Raw genomic sequence first — 17578 nt, 5'->3', positions numbered from 1 at the left:
GTCACCCACCCAGCAGTTATGGGATTTGATTTTATTGTGATTGCGCCCCTCCTACCATCTCATTGTGGCTTCTCCTTTGTCTTTGGATGTGGGGTATCTTTTTTGGTGAGTTCCAGTGTCTTCCTGTCGATTACTGTTCAACAGTTAGTTGTGATTATGGTGCTCTCACAAGAGGGAGTGAGTGCACGTCCTTCTGTTCCACCATCTTGAACCAATCTTCCATATCAGTTATTTTTGAGCAATGAAACTTTAATCATGTTACTCCCCTGTTTCAAATACACACACACACACACACACACACACACACACACACACACACACACACACACACACACACCCTCACCCTCCCAGAGCTTACAGGTCCAAAATTCTCCTTAGTAGAGTCCACAGGATCCTTCTAGATTGGACCCTAATCTATTTTTCCCACCGCCCTGAACCATGGTTCCAGCCATGCCTTTGACGGAGATATTCCTATACCCGGAACGTCCCTCCACCCACGTGACTGCCTGATAAAATCCTACTCTTCCTTCAAGCTCCAACTCCCATTTCATTTGTCTGTGAAGTCCTCCCAGGCCACCCCTCCCCTCCATAGTCAATCACTTCTTTCTCTGGGATCCTATAGTACCTGACACATACTAACAGTCCCTGACTTATGATGGTTCAACTTACAATTTTTCAACTTTATGATGGTGTGAAGGTGATACACAATCAGTAGAAACCATACTTCAAATTTTGAATTTTGATCTTTTCCCAGGCTAGCAACATGCAGTGCAATAGTCTCTTGTGATGCTGGTCAGTGGCAGTGAGCCACAGCTCCCAGTCAGCCATGCGATCAGAAGAGTAAACAACTGATGCACTTATAACCATTCTGTACCCATACACCCATTCTGTTTTTCAGTACAGTATTCAATAAATTACATGAGATATTTAACACTTTATTATAAAATATACTTTGTGTTAGATGATTGTGCCCAACTGTAGGTTAATGTAAGTATTCTGAGCATGGTTAAGGTAGGCAAGGCTAAGCTATGTTCAGCAGGTGTATTAAATGCATTTTAGACTTAAGGTATTTTCAACTTACAATGGATTTATCAGGACGTAACCCCATCACCCCATCGTAAGTTGAGGAAGATCTGTAGTTATCTGAGACCTTATCATATTGCATTGTAATTCATTTACTCAGCTGTTTCCCCCAACTAAACTAAATGCAAGGGCAAAAACTGTATCTTTTTCAAAAAGACATTAAAAACTGTGATGCTTCTCTCCATCCACAATTCCTACCACAGTGCCTGGAAACAAGTAGGTACTCATATATAATGATGATAATAAAAATAGCAAACACTCATAGGGTGATTACTACATGCCTGGCACTGTTCGAAGTGCTTTAGATGCATTCACACATCTGTAGTGTCAACAATTCTATTATAGCCCCATTTCATAGGTGGCTTGCCCAAGTTGGCAGAATGAATAAGTGGCAGATCCAGGATTCAGACCCAGGCAGGCTGGCTCTGGAGTCTAAGCTCTTCCCCACTGCACTGCACAGCCTCCCAGTGTTTTGGGTTGTTCACTGCTGCTCTTCAGACTCTCTTTCCAGCAGGGCAGTCTTCAACTCCTCCCACTCCACTGTCTCCCTACCTGTTATTTAGTTGGAGGCTGGGAGCTGCTTCCCCTTACACCAGGAAGTAAGGGGATTTCTCTACTAAAACCAGAGGCTACAGCAGGAAGAGAGCTAGAGAAACGCCCCCCCACCCCCTCCATCCTTCCCCTTTTTCCTACTACCCCACTGCTCAAGCACCAGATGGCTGCTTTCTTCTGCTGTAGGAAGAAGCCAAAGGGTTTTCCTCTTTCCTCCCAGTCTCATTTTTCTACCCTACTTAGCTGCCATCTCCTCCCTGCCCAACATTTTGTAGTCTAGAAACTAGGCTTAGCTAACTCATGTGAACTCTAGTTCACACACAGGCTCAAATTGAGTGTGTGCCCTCTAATGCCCCCAACTGGCCTATCTCATTTTGCTCTGCCCGATATTTTGGTTATTTTAGTTTTGGTTTTGAGGCCGAGTGGAATTTTTGGTTTTGATTCCCTCGTGAGAAATAGGTCCCTGCCTTTCTACTCTGAGCTAGTGCTAGAGTGGAGCCCTCACCACCACCCCCCAGACTGAGATAGCACATACAAACAGAAGGTGGCAGGCAAGGTAACAACGGCACAGTTGTGTTTATTCCCCCACTTTGCATTCCTTCAGCATTTAGGAACTTGATTTTGTGCTTTATTTTTAGATTTTGAGAATTCTTAGAAGGGTAAAGGTGATAATAGGATAAAAGCATGGTTCCTGGAGCCAGATATACCCACCACTTACTGTGTGGCCTGAGAAAGTTATTTAATCACTCTTCGCCTCAATTTCCTCATCTGTAAAATGGAGCTAATATAGTACGTACTTCATAGGGTGTTTGTAAGGATATAATGAACCAACCCATGTGAAACACTTAGAACTATACCTGGTACATAGTAAGGGCTCAGTAAACATTAGCTAATATTATTTTTAAATACAGTATGGTAGCAGAGAAGAATATAACAAATGCACATATTCCCACCATTCAGAAATGAAATTGGTTAAGATTTTATCTTAGCTGTATGTCTTTTCTTAAAAATAATTACAGATAAGTTGAATATTCTGTGACCCTCATCCCAGTCCTATTCTACTTCCAACTCCCCAAAGACATGTATCATCATGAATTTGATGTGTATCTTTCCAGTCCATTTTCACAGTAATCAGAAATAAGATATGGTATCAGCGGAAGGGAGGGGTTGGTGAGTGGTATGTTGGGGTTCTTTTACACAAAAGGTACCATAACGTGCATATCATTTTGCAACCTGCTTTTTTCATTCAATGTTTTTTTGAGATCTATTCACATAGATCTAGTTCAGTCCATTTAACTGCTCTATAGTATCTCGTTGTATGGCTCTTCTGTTTTATTTATCCATTCACATCTGAATGGACATTTTGGATCAGTCCTGATTTTTTGCCACTGAATTCAGCCAATTGCAGTGACCATTCTTATACTTGTCTCCTTGGGCACATGGGCAAGTTTCTGTAGAGCACGGAACTACAAATGGAATTGCTGGGTCATAGGATCTATCTATCTTCAGTTTTTCTAGACACTGCAGACTGGCAGAGGCAATAGGATACAGTGAGTAAGAGCATGACCTGGGGTCTAATGGATCTAGGCTCAAATCCCAGCTTATTACTTCCTAAGCTGTGTGACTCTGAATAGTTCTTTGTGCCTCAGTTTCCCTATTTGTAAAATGAGGAGAATAGTACATACCTCATACGGTTGTTGTGTGCATTAAATTTAAGGTGCTTTAGTGACTAGAACATGGCAAGCTATTATTCTTTTTACTATTTTTTATCACATATTTTCCCCTCAAATATAAGAATAGACCTTTTATAAAGTACAGATATGGGGCTTCCCTGGTGGCTCAGTGGTTAAGAATCTGCCTGCCAATGCAGGGGACACGGGTTGGAGCCCTGGCTCAGGAAGATCCCACATGCTGCGAAGTAACTAAGCCCATGTGCAACAACTACTGAGCCTGTGCTCTAGAGCTCGCGTGCCACAACTACTGAGCCCACATGCCACAACTACTGAAGCCGGCGCATCTAGAGCCCGTGCTCCACAACAAGAGAAGCCACTGCCATGAGAAGCCCGCGCACCACAACAGAGTAGTCCCCTCATGCCGCAACCAGAGAAAGCCCGCACACAGCAACGAAGACCCAACGCAGCCAAAAATAAAAATTAAAATAAATAAATAAAATTTTTAAAAAATAATAAAAAATAAAAATAAAGTACAGATAGGTGAATAGAAAAAAAATACTAGAGGACATTCATTAAAATAACTGGCTTTAGAAATGAGTGATATTTTTCCTGTGTGCTTTTTTATGTCTTCCAAGTTTTCTACAAATGAAAAGTAGTATCTTTGAGATTAGAAAACAAAATCACAGTAAATGCAATTTTTAATGAAAAAGAATATAAAGGAATTGAGATTTTTTTAAAAAAGAAGAAGGGACTTCCCTGGTGGTCCAGTGGTTAAGACTCCACACTCCCAATGTAGGGGGCCCGGGTTTGCATATTTGAAAGTTGCTAAGAGTGTAGGTCTCTGAAAAAATGTGGTGTGAAAGCACTCTGTAACTGTGTTCCCTCAGGTCTACCTCCTTTTTATTTCTTGACTCAGCTTCGTGAAGTGAACCTGCCTCTGGGCTTCAATAGCACCTTGTACATTGGCACCAGCCAGGCAACTCTTGACTGCAAAACCCAGATACACCCTTGAACTCTCTTGAACAATCTCAAACCGTCTTTAACAATAAGGATATTGGCTCATGTAATTTAGAAGTCTAAAGGTAAGGTAGGTTTCAGGATTGGCTGCAGCATCCCCAGGACTCAATCTGCGTACAATAATGTCTACAGGAAGAGAAACAGGGTTACTTCCAGTGGCGTTCCCTGAAGAAAAAGCTTTTCTCAGAATTCCCCCCAAAACCTCTCTTTACAGCTCATTTTCCCAAAGTGATCACGTACTTATTCTGGACCTTTAGATCGAATGTTCTCAGCTGGGGGTGATTTTGCTCCCCACCTGCCCATGCCCGGGACATCTGGCAATATCTGGAGACATATTTGATTGTCACTGCTGGGGGTCAAAGGAGTGTGTGTCATAGGTAGAGGCCAAGGATGCTGCTGAACACCTTACAATGCACAGGACATTCCCCCACAATAAAAATTATCCAGGTGGGACTTCCTTGGTGGTACAGTGGATAAGACTCCACACTCCCAATGTAGGGGGCCCGGGTTTGATCCCTGGTCAGGGAACTAGATCCCGCATACTGGCAACTAAAAAGATCCCACATCCTGCAACTAAAGATGCTGCATGCTGCAATGAAGATTCCTGCGGGCCACAGCTAAGACCCGGCGCAGCCAAATAAATAAATAAATGTTTTTTTAATTAAAAACATTTTTTTAAAAAGAAGAATTTCTCTTCTGGCGAGTAGGGCACTGCAAGAATAGTGAAAGAGTTCTCAAGGAGTAGCTTTGTAAAGATTTAGAAACAATCTAAATGCTTATCAGTAGAGGCTTGGTCATTGTGAAATGAACTCCAAGATAATATGATTAAATAAAAAGGACACATTCAGGCTAATGTATAAAGTATGCTACCATACTGTATCAAAATTATATTTTTATGCTGACATATTCAGTCTATCTCTTGAAAGAGTCACAAAAATGCTGATAAGGTAACTGGGTATCTAGGGCATGGCAAAGACTTATTCTTTTACTAAATACCCTTTCCTACATTTGGAATTTCATACCGTATGCATCTATTACTTACTCAGATTTTTTTTAATAAAAAATTTTAAGTAGCTTATGCTAGAATTTAATGAGCTTTTCACAATTGTCAATATCTCCTCAACTGCCTTTAATCTAGCTTCCAAAGTTAGGGGAAGAGGCTAGATCAGGGCCCTGACTTGCCCTGGCATCTGGCTTGAGAGCATGTACTCATAACAGCTATGCTGCCACCCCACCCCCAATGCAAAAATGATTCTGTTATCCAGGTACCAAAGGATGGAAAGTGATTCTTGGAGAGCATAACAGCCTGAGTAGAGGAGTGGGTGCCTGTGTGTGTCTCTCTATGTGCAACTACAAACAGCTATGTGAAAAATGTAAGGTGGAGAATGGTAGAAGATGTAGCTAGAGGCCAGGCTATGAAGCCAGTGTTTTATGAGTCATGCTAAGGAGCTTAGACCCTCCTATCATAGATGTGGTGTCACTAAAGGGTTTTCAGTAAGGGAGTAGTAACAAGATCCAATTTTTGAGAGTTTACATGGGCTGCTGTACAAAGGATGACTTTGAGAGATAGGATGAACAGCTGAGAAGCTAAAAGATGATGAAGGCCTGAATTAAAAGTGTAAGCTAACAGTGCTTTGTGACCACCTAGAGGGGTGGGATAGGGAGGGTGGGAGGGAGATGCAAGAGGGAGGAGATATGGGGATATATGTGTATGTATAGCTGATTCACTTTGTTATAAAGCAGAAACTAACACACCATTGTAAAGCAATTATACTCCAATAAAGATGTTAAAAAAAAAGTGTGAGCTAGGATTTGAACCCTGGCCTGCCTGGCTCCAAAGATCAACTGTTATTTCTCCATGTGACACACTGCCTGAAGAAATGAACAATTGAGTTCCTTTGTACCAGCTTTCCCCACACTAACACCAGAAGTATTACCAGCAGGTATATGTCTTCATTTACCTGAAACAACAAGGAAAAGGCCACCTCTTAAGAAATTCTGTAGATTCCGAAATTTAAAAGCAATTCCTTTTAAAGGAGGAAACCTTGAAATACATGCTGTCACCTTTCTGGTTTGGCTATTTTCATTAAGTACTCTTGCTAACAACATCTTGGGGAAACAGGAAGTTTGCATCCTTCCTCATTCTTTAAATATTTTGCTTTACTATTAGTACAAATTGCCCAGTATAATTTATACTTCAGATATTGAAACTTCTAAAGAAGGGTATCATCTGTGAATTCCCAATTTCCAAAAAAAAATGGAATATGAATAACACTAACTTTGCAATTGACATATTTTAATCTTTGATGATTCAAAAGGCAATTCATGAATCCAGGGTGTGTCACGGTCAATGTTAAGAACATCATTATCGGGAATTCCCTGGCAGTCCAGCAGTTAGGACTCCGAGCTCTCACTGACGAGGGCCCAGGTTTGATCCCTGGTCGGAGAACTAAAATCCCACAAGCCGCATGGCGCGGCCAAAAAATAAATAAATAAAAAGAACATTTTTATCATGAGCTCCTAATAGAAAGGGCAGGGTTTACTCATGCTCTATCTATCCTCAGTGCCTAGTACATAGCAGACTTTCAGTGGATGAATGGATGGATAGGTGGGTGGATGGATGGATGGTAGAGAACTGTGGCAGTAGAGTAGATAGACTCTTCTGATACTATAGCTTTCCTAGTGCCATCTTGCATGTTTTGCTTTTGCTTATTTCTCCTATAAGTAGAATACAGAATAGCAAGGCTACGAAGATTGGTCTATAGGAGCTTGGGGGGGCAGAAGAGGGAAGAAATCATTTAATGAGCCTTAATTTTGTTAAAAAACAGCTTTATCAAGGTATAATTCTCATACCACAAAATTCACCCATTTAAAGTGTGAAACTCAGTGGTATTTAGTATATTCACAAAGTTGTGCAATCATTGCCACTATCTAATTCCAGAACATTTTTGTCCCCCCTAAAAGAAATCCCATACCCGCTAGCAGTCAATCTGCATTGCTCTCCTCACAACCCTAGAAACAATTAATCTACTTTCTGTCTCTATAGATTTGCCTATTCTGGACATTTCATATGAATGGAATTCTACAATATGTGGTCTTTTATCACTGGCTTCTTTCACTTAGCATAGTTTTCAAGGGTCATTATATTGCAGCATGTATCAGTACTTCCTTTCTTTTTTTTTTTTTAACCATATAGGAGCTTTCTGAGCCAGTAATTTGTGGTTTAGGTTATCACAGCATTTCCTACATTTTGGACAACTAAAGGAATTCATCTGAAACTGAAGAGAAGCCAGCATGAATACAAGCCAGAATGAATGAGATTACGGCCATCCTCATCTCTGGCAGTGGCACAATTATGTTGAGCCAAAGATCTGTCTTAACAGGATGGCAGGCCAAAGTTATGTGTTGTGACCTCCCGTTGGCACTGGTCTAGTCTGGGAAGTACTCATGGGTGCTGGCATAACGGGATGAGGCAAGTGCCTCATAGCTTGTGTTTCTGGCTTGGGCAGAGCTTGGGTGCAATTCCTCATCTTCAGACATCTGAGAAAAGTATGTCGGGGATCTCCTAGTTCCATTTGTTCTGTTTGCCAGTGGGCAGAGTACACTGCACTATGCAGACAGGTTAGACAGTTTATTGTAGGCTGATGAAAGCAGGTTAAAAAACCATCAGCTTGGTGGGAAACTAGCTCAGAATCCAATCCAAATGTCACATGAAATATTTACACAGCCAGGAGATAAACCAAGGGAAACAGTGTGCCCTTTGTGTGTGCCTCTGAGTGTGCAGGCACACACAGAGCTGCTGACCATTTGTCAACTTCCAAGATTTATTCTGCTGCTTCTGGCAAGGGACAGCCTAATGATTTAATAGTTTGTCAACACCTACACAGAGAAACAAGGACTGACACTTCCTCTTTTCTTATTTTCTTTGCTTTAAATGGGAATTCCTATTCTAAGTCACTGGAACCTGGAAATCAGACTGTCAAGTTTCTCTTGAGTTGAGTGCACAGTTCCTGAATCTGAACATGATGAATGTTATAACTTTCCTGTTATACAAACACAGGGTTGCTACCCTTTCAGAAGAACCCATTGAGTTCATGTCCTAAAGCCTGAGTGTTTGCTTCAGACCGTTGCCGTGAGCCAATTTCAAATGGAGTGAAACTGTTTTGTTTCTGTCCCATGAACCTCTTGAGTTGAATGCCTGCTTGAGCAATCCAGTGCCTAGTTGCCACATTTACGTTTGAGATGGAGAAGTTATTTAGAGGATTTAGTGTGGAAGACTGGATTTCTTGTATAGTTGTAAGTTCCCTGAAAGCAGGAACCATATCCTCTTCAGCTCAGCAAATCCCACAAGCCAAGTATAGCGTCTGACACACAGTCACCTTATGTGACTGATTTTCAGACAATTCAACCATGATCTATTGAATAGAATGACAACTGAACCAGAGAGTTACATTTTCTAATAGAATAATAACTTGGGTACACTGGGTTTTTAATCCCAAAGAAAGGTAGTATAGTGAATTAGAACTTTACTTCTCAAACTTAAGTATACATGTGAATTACCTAGGCCTTGTTAAATGCAAATTCTGATTCAGTAAATCCAGGGTGGAGCCTGAGATTGTGCCCTTCTTGCAAGCTCCCAGGCAATACAATGCTGCCTATCCAGGGACCACACTTTGAGTAGCAAGGATCTAGAGCTATGTTGTCCAGTATGGTAACCACTAGCACCTGGAACATGGCTAGTACAAATTGAGATGTGTTGTAAGTGTAAAATGCACATCAGGTTTCAAAGACTTAGTAAGAAAAAATGTAAAATATCTCACTAATAATTTTATATTGACTATATGTTGAAGTAATATTTTGAATATATTGAGTTAAATAAAATATGTTCCTAAAATTAGTTTCACCTGTTTCTTTTTACTTTTTTAATGTGGCTACTCAGAAACTTTTAAATTACATATATTATGTATGTGGCTCACATTATATTTCTACTAACCAGCATTAGTCTAGAGCAGGGGTCAGAAAACTTTCAGTAAAGGGCCAGATGGTAAATATTTTAGGCCTTTTAAGCCCTATGTTCTCTCTGTCCCACTATTCAACTCTACTGTTGTAAGCACAAAAGCAGCCATAGAGAATACATAAATGAATGAGCATGGTTGAGTTCCAATAAAACTTTATTTACTAAAACAGGTAGAGGTAGTAGCCTTGGAAACTGACTGCCCACAATCATGGTGAAAACCATCAGCCTAGCAGCCACCAGAGGGGGCTGAATAGTGTTGGAGCTCCTTCAAAGCCTCATTCCCAGAGAATTATTATTTGACCTGTCTGGTGGTTCCCTGGAAGACCCCACTTGCAAGACTCTCTTTATTAGACCTGACTCAAGGGCTCATTCAGTGTGCAAAACTTTTTCTCTGGAGCATTTGTCAAAAACAATTAGAGGCAAATGATTGACTTCACAGCTGCCTGAAGCAGTGGATAACAGTTGGGGTAAACAGTAGGCTAACCAAAACACTCAAAAGGAAAAGCTAGGGAATGAGATGTCTATAGGGTCTTTGAAAAGCTTCCACATATTCCTGGGAATCTAGAGGGGCACATGCAAGCACAGGGCTGTGTGCATGCCCAGAGCTATGTGCATGCTCAGAAGAGACCTGAGAAAGGTGAGAAAGGCCTAAGCTCTCACCTCTGGCTGACCTTCAAGCTGTGCACAAGTGAAATGTAAAGAGTTACCAACTGCCTGGCTGAACGTTGATGACGTGCCCCCACCATGCACACAGAACCTCTTGGCAAAGACTGGGAGACTTACTAGTTCCAGGCATTTAAGGACACCCCTGTCCAACCATTAGCTGATCACTAAGCTAACCAAGTAGAGGGAATTCCCTGGCGGTCCAGTGGTTAAGACTGTGCACTTCCACTGGCACTGGAAGGGGTACAGGTTGGATCCCTGGTCAGGGAACTAAGATCCTGCATGCCGCACAGCGTGGCAAAAAAAAAAAAAAAAAAAAAAAAAAAAAAGCTAACTACATAGAGACTACAGTGGCCACACTTGACAAGAATACAGACTTTACAAAATTATTTCAGAAAAGTCACTAAACAAACACTACCAGCATTAACAATAAACCCTGGGGAGGGAGAGAATCTGATTTCCAGAGTTAACTCATTATATAATTTTTTTTAATTTTATTTTATATTGGAGTAGAGTTGATTAACAGTATTGTGTTAGTTTCAGATGTATAGCAAAGTGATTCAGTTATACATATACATGTATCTATTCTTTTTCAAAGTCTTTTCCTATCATTATATAATTTTAAATGTCCACTTTTCAACAAAAATTATAAGACATGCAAAGAAATGAGAAAGTATGGTCAATATACTGGAAAACATTAATCAATATAAACTGTCCCTGAGGACATCTAGACATTGGACTTACTCAACAAGGACTTAAAATCAGCTATTTTAAATATGCACAAGGAATTAAAGAAAATTATGAGACCAGTTTCTCACCAAATAAAGAATATCAATAAAGAGGCAAAATTTATAAAATAAAATAAAATAGCAAACACAAATTCTGGAGTCTAAAAGTAAAATAATTGAAATGAAAAATTCACTAGAGGAGCTCAACCTCAAATTTGAGTAGGCAGAAGAAAGAAGTAAACTTGAAAATAGGTCAATTGATATCATCCAATCTAAGGAGCAGAAAGTAAAAATAAGGAAGAAAAATGAACAGAACTTCAGAGACCTGTGTGACAGTATCACACAGGTGTACCACCTGTGTGTACCAACATACATATAATGGGAGTCCCAGAAGGAGAGAAGAGAGAGAAAGGAACAAAAAGAGTATTTGAAGAAATAATGGCCCAAAACTTACCAAATTTGATGAAAGACATTGATCTACACATCCAAGAAGCTCAACAAACTCAAAGTAGGATAAAACAAAAAGATCCACACTGCGACACATCATAAACTGCCAAAAGACTAAGACAAAGAGAGAACTTGAAGGCAGCAAGAGGAAACTCATCACATACAAGGAATCCTCAATAATATTAACTGACTTTTGATCAGAAACCAGAAGCCAGATATTCAAAGTGCTGAAAGAAAACAAAGTCAACCAAGAATTCTAAAACTGGCAAAACTATTCATCAGAAATGAAGGGGAGGGACTTCCCTGGTGGCACAGTGGTTAAGAATCTGCCTGCCAATGCAGGGGACACGGGTTCAATCCTTGGTCTGGGAAGATCCCACATGCCGTGGAGCAACTAAGCCTGTGTGCCACAACTACTGAGCCTGCACTGTAGAGCCCATGAGCAACAACTACCGAGCCCATGTGCCACAACTACTGAAGCCTGCATGCCTAGAGCCCATGCTCCACAACAAGAGAAGCCACCACAGTGAGAAGCACGCACACTACAACAAAGAGTAGCCCCCACTCACTGCAGCTAGAGAAAGCCTGTGCACAGCAGCGAAGACACAATGCAGCCAAAAATAAATAAACAAAATAAATCAATTTATTTTTAAAAACTGAAGGGGAAATTGAGACAGTCACAGATAAACACTGACAGAATTTAATGCTATAAGAAATACTAAAGGGAATCCTTAAGGCTGAAATGAAAGGACACTGGACAATAATTTGAATCTATATAAAGAAATAAAGACCACCAGTAAGAGTCACTGCATAAGTACATATAAAAGTACAAGCGTATTTTTCTTTGTAACTTGTTTTCTCCTACATGATTTAAAACACACCTGCGTAAAGTAATAATTATAACTCTTCTTTGGTAAGTGTGCCATATATAAAGATGTAATTTGTATGACAATAAAAGCATAAAGGAGGGGTGCAGGAATGGAGCTATATATCAATAATAGCAAAGTATTTGCATAATGTTGAGGTTAAGTTGGTATTAATCCAAACTAGATGGTTAAAAGTTAAGATGTTAATTGTAATCTCCAGGTCAACCACTAAGGAAAAAATTACATGCATATATACACACATATATATTTATATGTAATACATTTAAATGTATTTAAAGTAACAAGGGAAGTTAAATGGTATACTAGAAGTTATCTATTTAGTTTTTAAAAGGTGGTAATGGAGGAATAGAAGAACAAAAAAGTATAAGATGTAGAAAGCAAATAGCAATGTGGCATATGTAAACCATACTTCATCAGTAATTACATTAAATGTTAATCAATTAAACACTCCCATTAAGTCAGAAATTTGCAAAATAAATTAACAAAACATACTCCAACTATATGTTGTCCATAAAGAGAAATACTTTAAATTCAAAGTCACACATAGGTTGAAAGTAAAAAGATGGCAAAAGATATATCATGCATACAGTAACCAAAAGAGAGCTGGGTGGCCATACTAATATTAAACAAAAAGACTATAAAACAAAAACTATTACTAGAGACAATGAAGGACATTTATGATGATAAAAGTGTCAGGCATCAGGAAAATATAACAATTATAAATATATATGCACCTAACAACAGAGCCCCAAAGTACGTGAAATTAAAACTACAGAATTGAAGGGAGAAATAAACAATTCAACAGTAATAGTTGGAGACATCAATAGCCCACTTTCAATAATGGGTGAAACAACTAGACAGAAGATCAACAAGGAAATCAAAGACTTGAACAACACTATAAACCAGCTAGACCTGACAGACATCTGTAGAACATGCCTCCCAACAACAGCAGAATGCACATTAAGTGCACATAGAACATTTTCCAGAATAGAATATATGTTATACCATAAAATAAGTCTCAATAAATTTAAAAGGATTGAAATCATACAAAGTACTTTGGAATGAAATTAGATGGAAAGGAATGAAATTAGAAATCAATAAAAGAAGGAAAATTGGGAAGTTCACAAATATGTGGAAATTAAATAACCCACCCCTAAATGACCAAAGGGTTAAAGAAGATATCACAAAGAATGTTAGAAAAGACTTTGAGATGGATGAAAGCCAAATCAAAACATGCCAAAGCTTATTACATGTAGTGAAAGCAGTGCTTAGAGGGAAATTTGTAGCTTGCAAATGCCTATATTTAAAAAGAAGAAAGATCCAAATCAATAACCTAATGTTCCACCTTAAGAAACTAAAAAAGAAGAGCAAACTAAGCCCAAAACAATCAGAAGAAAAGAAACAATAAAAATTAGAGGAAAATAAGTGAAAAAGAGAATAGGAAAGCAATAGAGAAAAATCAATGAAACCAAAAGCTGATTCTTTTTTTTTTTTATAGATTTGATAAGAAAGATCATGGATCAGAATGGCCTCAGACTTCTTTTTTTTAAATGTATTTATTTATTTTTGGCTGCTTTGGGTCTTCGTTGTGGTGCATGGGCTTCTCATTGTGGTGGCTTCTCATGTTGCTGAGCATGGGCTCTAGGTGCGTGGGCTTCAGTAGCCGTGGCACATGGGCTCAGTAGTTGTGGCTCATGGGCTTAGTTGCTCCGTGGCATGTGGGATCTTCCCGGGCCAGGGATCGAACCCGTATCCCCTGGATTGGCAGGCAGATTCTTAACCACTGCACCACCAGGAAAGCCCCAAAAGCTGATTCTTTGAAAAGATCAACAAAATTGACAAACCTTTAGGTAGACTGACCAAGGGGGAAAAAAAAGGAGAAAAGATTCAAATTACTAAAAGCAGAAATGAGAGTGGGAACATTTCTACCAACCTTACAGAAATAAAAAGGAGCATAAGAGAATACTATGAACAACTGTATGTCAACAAATTGCATAACCTAGATGTAATGGACATATTCCTAGAAAGACACACACTACAAAAACTAACTCAAGAAAAAATAGAAAATCTGACTAGACCTATGACAAGTAAAAGAGATTTAATTAATAAGTTTTTAATCCCACAAAGGAAACCCCAGGTACATATGGGGTTTTACTGGTTAATTCTACCAAACATTTAAAGACTTAACACTAATCCTTTTGTTTTAAAAAATGGAAGAGGAGGTAACACTTCCCAATGCATTCTATGAGTCACTATTACCCTGATACCAAAACTAGGCAAAAACATCACAAGAAAAGAAAACTACAGACCAGCATCTCTTATGAATATGGGCACAAAAAGTCCTCAACAAAATACTAGCAAACCAAATCCAGGAACACGTAAAAAGGACCATACACCATGACCAAATAGGATTTATCTCATGAATGCAAAGTTGTTGTAACATCTGAAAATCAATTAATGAAATAAACCATATCAATAAAATAAAAACAAAAACATGATCATCTCAATAGACACAGAAAAATTATTTGACAAAATTCTATACCCTTTCATAGTAAATAACACTCAACTAATTAGGAACAGAAGGGAACTTCAACTTGATAAAGGGGGGGGGTCTATGAAAACTCTACATCTAATATCATACTTAATGGTAAAAGACTGAAAGCTTTTCTCCTAAGGTCAGGAACAAGACAAGGATGTCCACTCTTGCCACTTCTATTGAACATTGTGCTGGAAGCTCTAGCCAGGGCAATTGGAGAAAAAGAAATAAAAGGCATGCAGATAAGAAAGGAAAAAAAAGTAAAGCTGCCACTATCAGATCAGATGACATGATTTTGTATATAGAACTCCTAAGGTATCCATACAAAAATATTATTAGACTTAAAAAATGAGTTCACATGGCCAAAATCCAGAACACTGACAACATCAAATGCTGGCAAGGAGTGGAACAACAGGAATTCTCATTCATTGCTGGTGGGAATGCAAAATGGTACAGCCAATTTGGAAGACAGTTTGGTGGTTTCTTACAAAATTAAACATACTCTTACCACAGGATCCAGCAATTGCACTCCTTGGTATTTACCCAAAGGAGTCAAAAACTTACGTCAACATTAAAACCTGCACACAGATGTTGAGCGCAGCTTTACATATTATTGCCAAAACTTGGAAGCAACCAAGATGTCCTTAACTAGATGAACAGATAAACAAACTGTGGTACATCCAGACAATGGAATATTATTCAGCACTAAAACAAAATGAGCTGTCAAACCATGAAAAACTTGGAGGAACCTTAAACACATATTACTAAGTGAAAGAAGGAGTCTGAAAAGGCTACATACCATATGATTCTAACTATATGACATTCTGGAAAAGGAAAATCTATGAAGACAATAAAAAGATCAGGGGTCGAGGATGGATAGAGAGATGAATAGGTAGAGCATGGAGGATATTTAGGTCATTGAAAATACTCTGTGTGATACTATAATGATATGTCATTATACATTTGTCCAAACCTATGGAATGTCCATAGGGTAAACTATGGACATTGGGTGATAGTAATGTGTCAGTGTAGATTCATCGATTGTAACAAATGTACCACTCTAGTGGGGAATGACATTAATGAGGGAAGCTATGCATGTGTGAAAACAGGGGGTATATGGGAAATCTCTGTATCTTCTCAATTTTGCCGTGAGCCTAAAACTGCTCTAAAAAAATAAGTCTTTTCAAAAAATGAGTTCAGCAAGTTTGCTGGATACAAGATCAATATACAAAAATCAACTGTATTTTAATACATTAGCAATGAGCAATCCAAAATCTGTGGCCAATTGATTTTTGACATGAATGTCAATACTACTGAATGGGAAAAGAGTGATCTTTTCAACAAACGCTACTAGGACAACTGGATATCCACATGTGAATGATCATGAAGTTGGGCCCTTTTCTCACACCATATACAAAAATTAACTCAAAATGGATCAAAGACCTAAATGTAAGAGCTAAAACTATAATACCCTTAGAAGAAGAATACTTGTACACATAATTTCATAGCAACATTATTCATAATAGCCAAAAAAGTAGAAACAACCCAAATGTTCATCAGCTGATGACTGGATAAACAAAATCTGGTATATATATACAATGGAATATTATTCAGCCATAAAAAGGAATAAAGTACCGATACGTGCTACAACATGGATGAACCTTGAAAACATGCTAAGTGAAAAAAACCAGATACTAAAGACTACATAGTATATGATTCTACTTATGTTAACTATCCAGAATAGGCAAATCCATAGAGACAGAAAGGAAATTAGTGGTTGCTAGGGGGCTGAAGGGTGGGGAAATTAATACTTAATGGGTATTGGGTTTTCTCTGGAGGGATGAAAATGTTCTGGAATAGACAGTGGTGATGGTTGCACAACCTTGTAAATGTACTACTTGTGAATATCTGAATTGTGTACTCTAAAAGGGTGAATTATATCCTCAAGGGAAAAAAATAGACAGAGGGACAAATTTGATCCATGGGCCATAGTTTGTCAATTCCTTGTCTAGAGCAGTGATTTTCAGAGTCACACAGACTAGAGATAGAATCCTAATTTTCAATTTATGAGCTCTGTGACCTAGAACAAGTTACTTAACAGCTTTAACCCTCACTTATCTTTATATAATGGTGATATGTACAGTAACTCTGAGGCACATATAGTATAGATAACCTGCCCAAAATCACACAGCTAGGAAGTGATAGAGACAAAATTAAAACCCAGGTGATCTGGTCCAGAGTCCATGCAATAAATGTTGAGTTGTGAACATGATTATAATCATCATCGAGGGCTTCCCTGGTGGTGCGGTGGTTGGGAATCCACCTGCCAATGCAGGGGACACGGGTTTGAGCCCTGGTCCGGGAGGATCCTACATGCCACGGAGCTACTAAGCCTGCGAGCCACAGCTACTGAAGCCCGCGTGCGCCTAGAACTGGTGTTCTGCAACAAGAGAAGCCACCATAATGAGAAGCCCGCGCACTGCAACAAAGAGTAGCCCCTGCTCGCTGCAACTAGAGAAAGTCTGTGCACAGCAATGAAGACCCAACGCAGCCAAAAATTAAATAAATAAATAAATAAATAAAAATTTTTTAAAATATATATATAATTATTAAAAAATCATCATTGAGTATAATACATATCCAAGTATACTGATCCCATTTCTCCCTTTGGTATCTGAGCACACATTAGCACCTCTGCTTCCCTAGCATTTGATTTAGGGTGAGGATGCTTCCCAAGTCTCCAGTGTTCTGCTAGGGAGCATATTCATTCTTTCATCCGTCCATTCATTCGTGTATTCATTAAGCATGCATAGTATCCCTACTGTGTTCTAGGCCCTGTGCCATATAAATATAAAAAGACGGCATGGACATATATACACTACCAAACGTAAAATAGATAGCTAGTGGGAAGCAGCCGCATAGCACAGGGAGATCAGCTCGGTGCTGTGTGACCACCTAGAGGGGTGGGATTGGGA

General features: G+C 39.0%; 1 protein-coding gene across 16 annotated transcripts in view; it reads left to right on the top strand.

The window, feature by feature from the left end:
• HDAC8 (histone deacetylase 8) overlaps positions 1 to 17578 on the top strand; it is a 235475-nt gene that overhangs the window by 173030 nt on the left and 44867 nt on the right. The window contains exon 11 of one of the 16 annotated variants that reach the window (XM_055081561.1): positions 3506 to 3850. The exons of 14 other annotated variants lie outside the window; for them this stretch is intronic. In XM_055081561.1, coding sequence (XP_054937536.1) covers positions 3506 to 3583 — 78 coding nt within the window. In that variant the 3' untranslated portion in view covers positions 3584 to 3850. Of the gene's footprint in view, positions 1 to 754; positions 892 to 3505; positions 3851 to 17578 lie in introns of those variants that run through there. One more of the 16 variants, XM_028482229.2, reaches the window with a different exon arrangement.

Source organism: Physeter macrocephalus, chromosome 21 (genome assembly GCF_002837175.3).
Source record: "Physeter macrocephalus isolate SW-GA chromosome 21, ASM283717v5, whole genome shotgun sequence".
In the NCBI taxonomy this organism is placed as follows: Eukaryota; Metazoa; Chordata; class Mammalia; order Artiodactyla; family Physeteridae; genus Physeter; species Physeter macrocephalus.
Note: the sequence above shows the minus strand (reverse complement) of the source record. Positions and strands in the feature narration are given on the sequence as shown.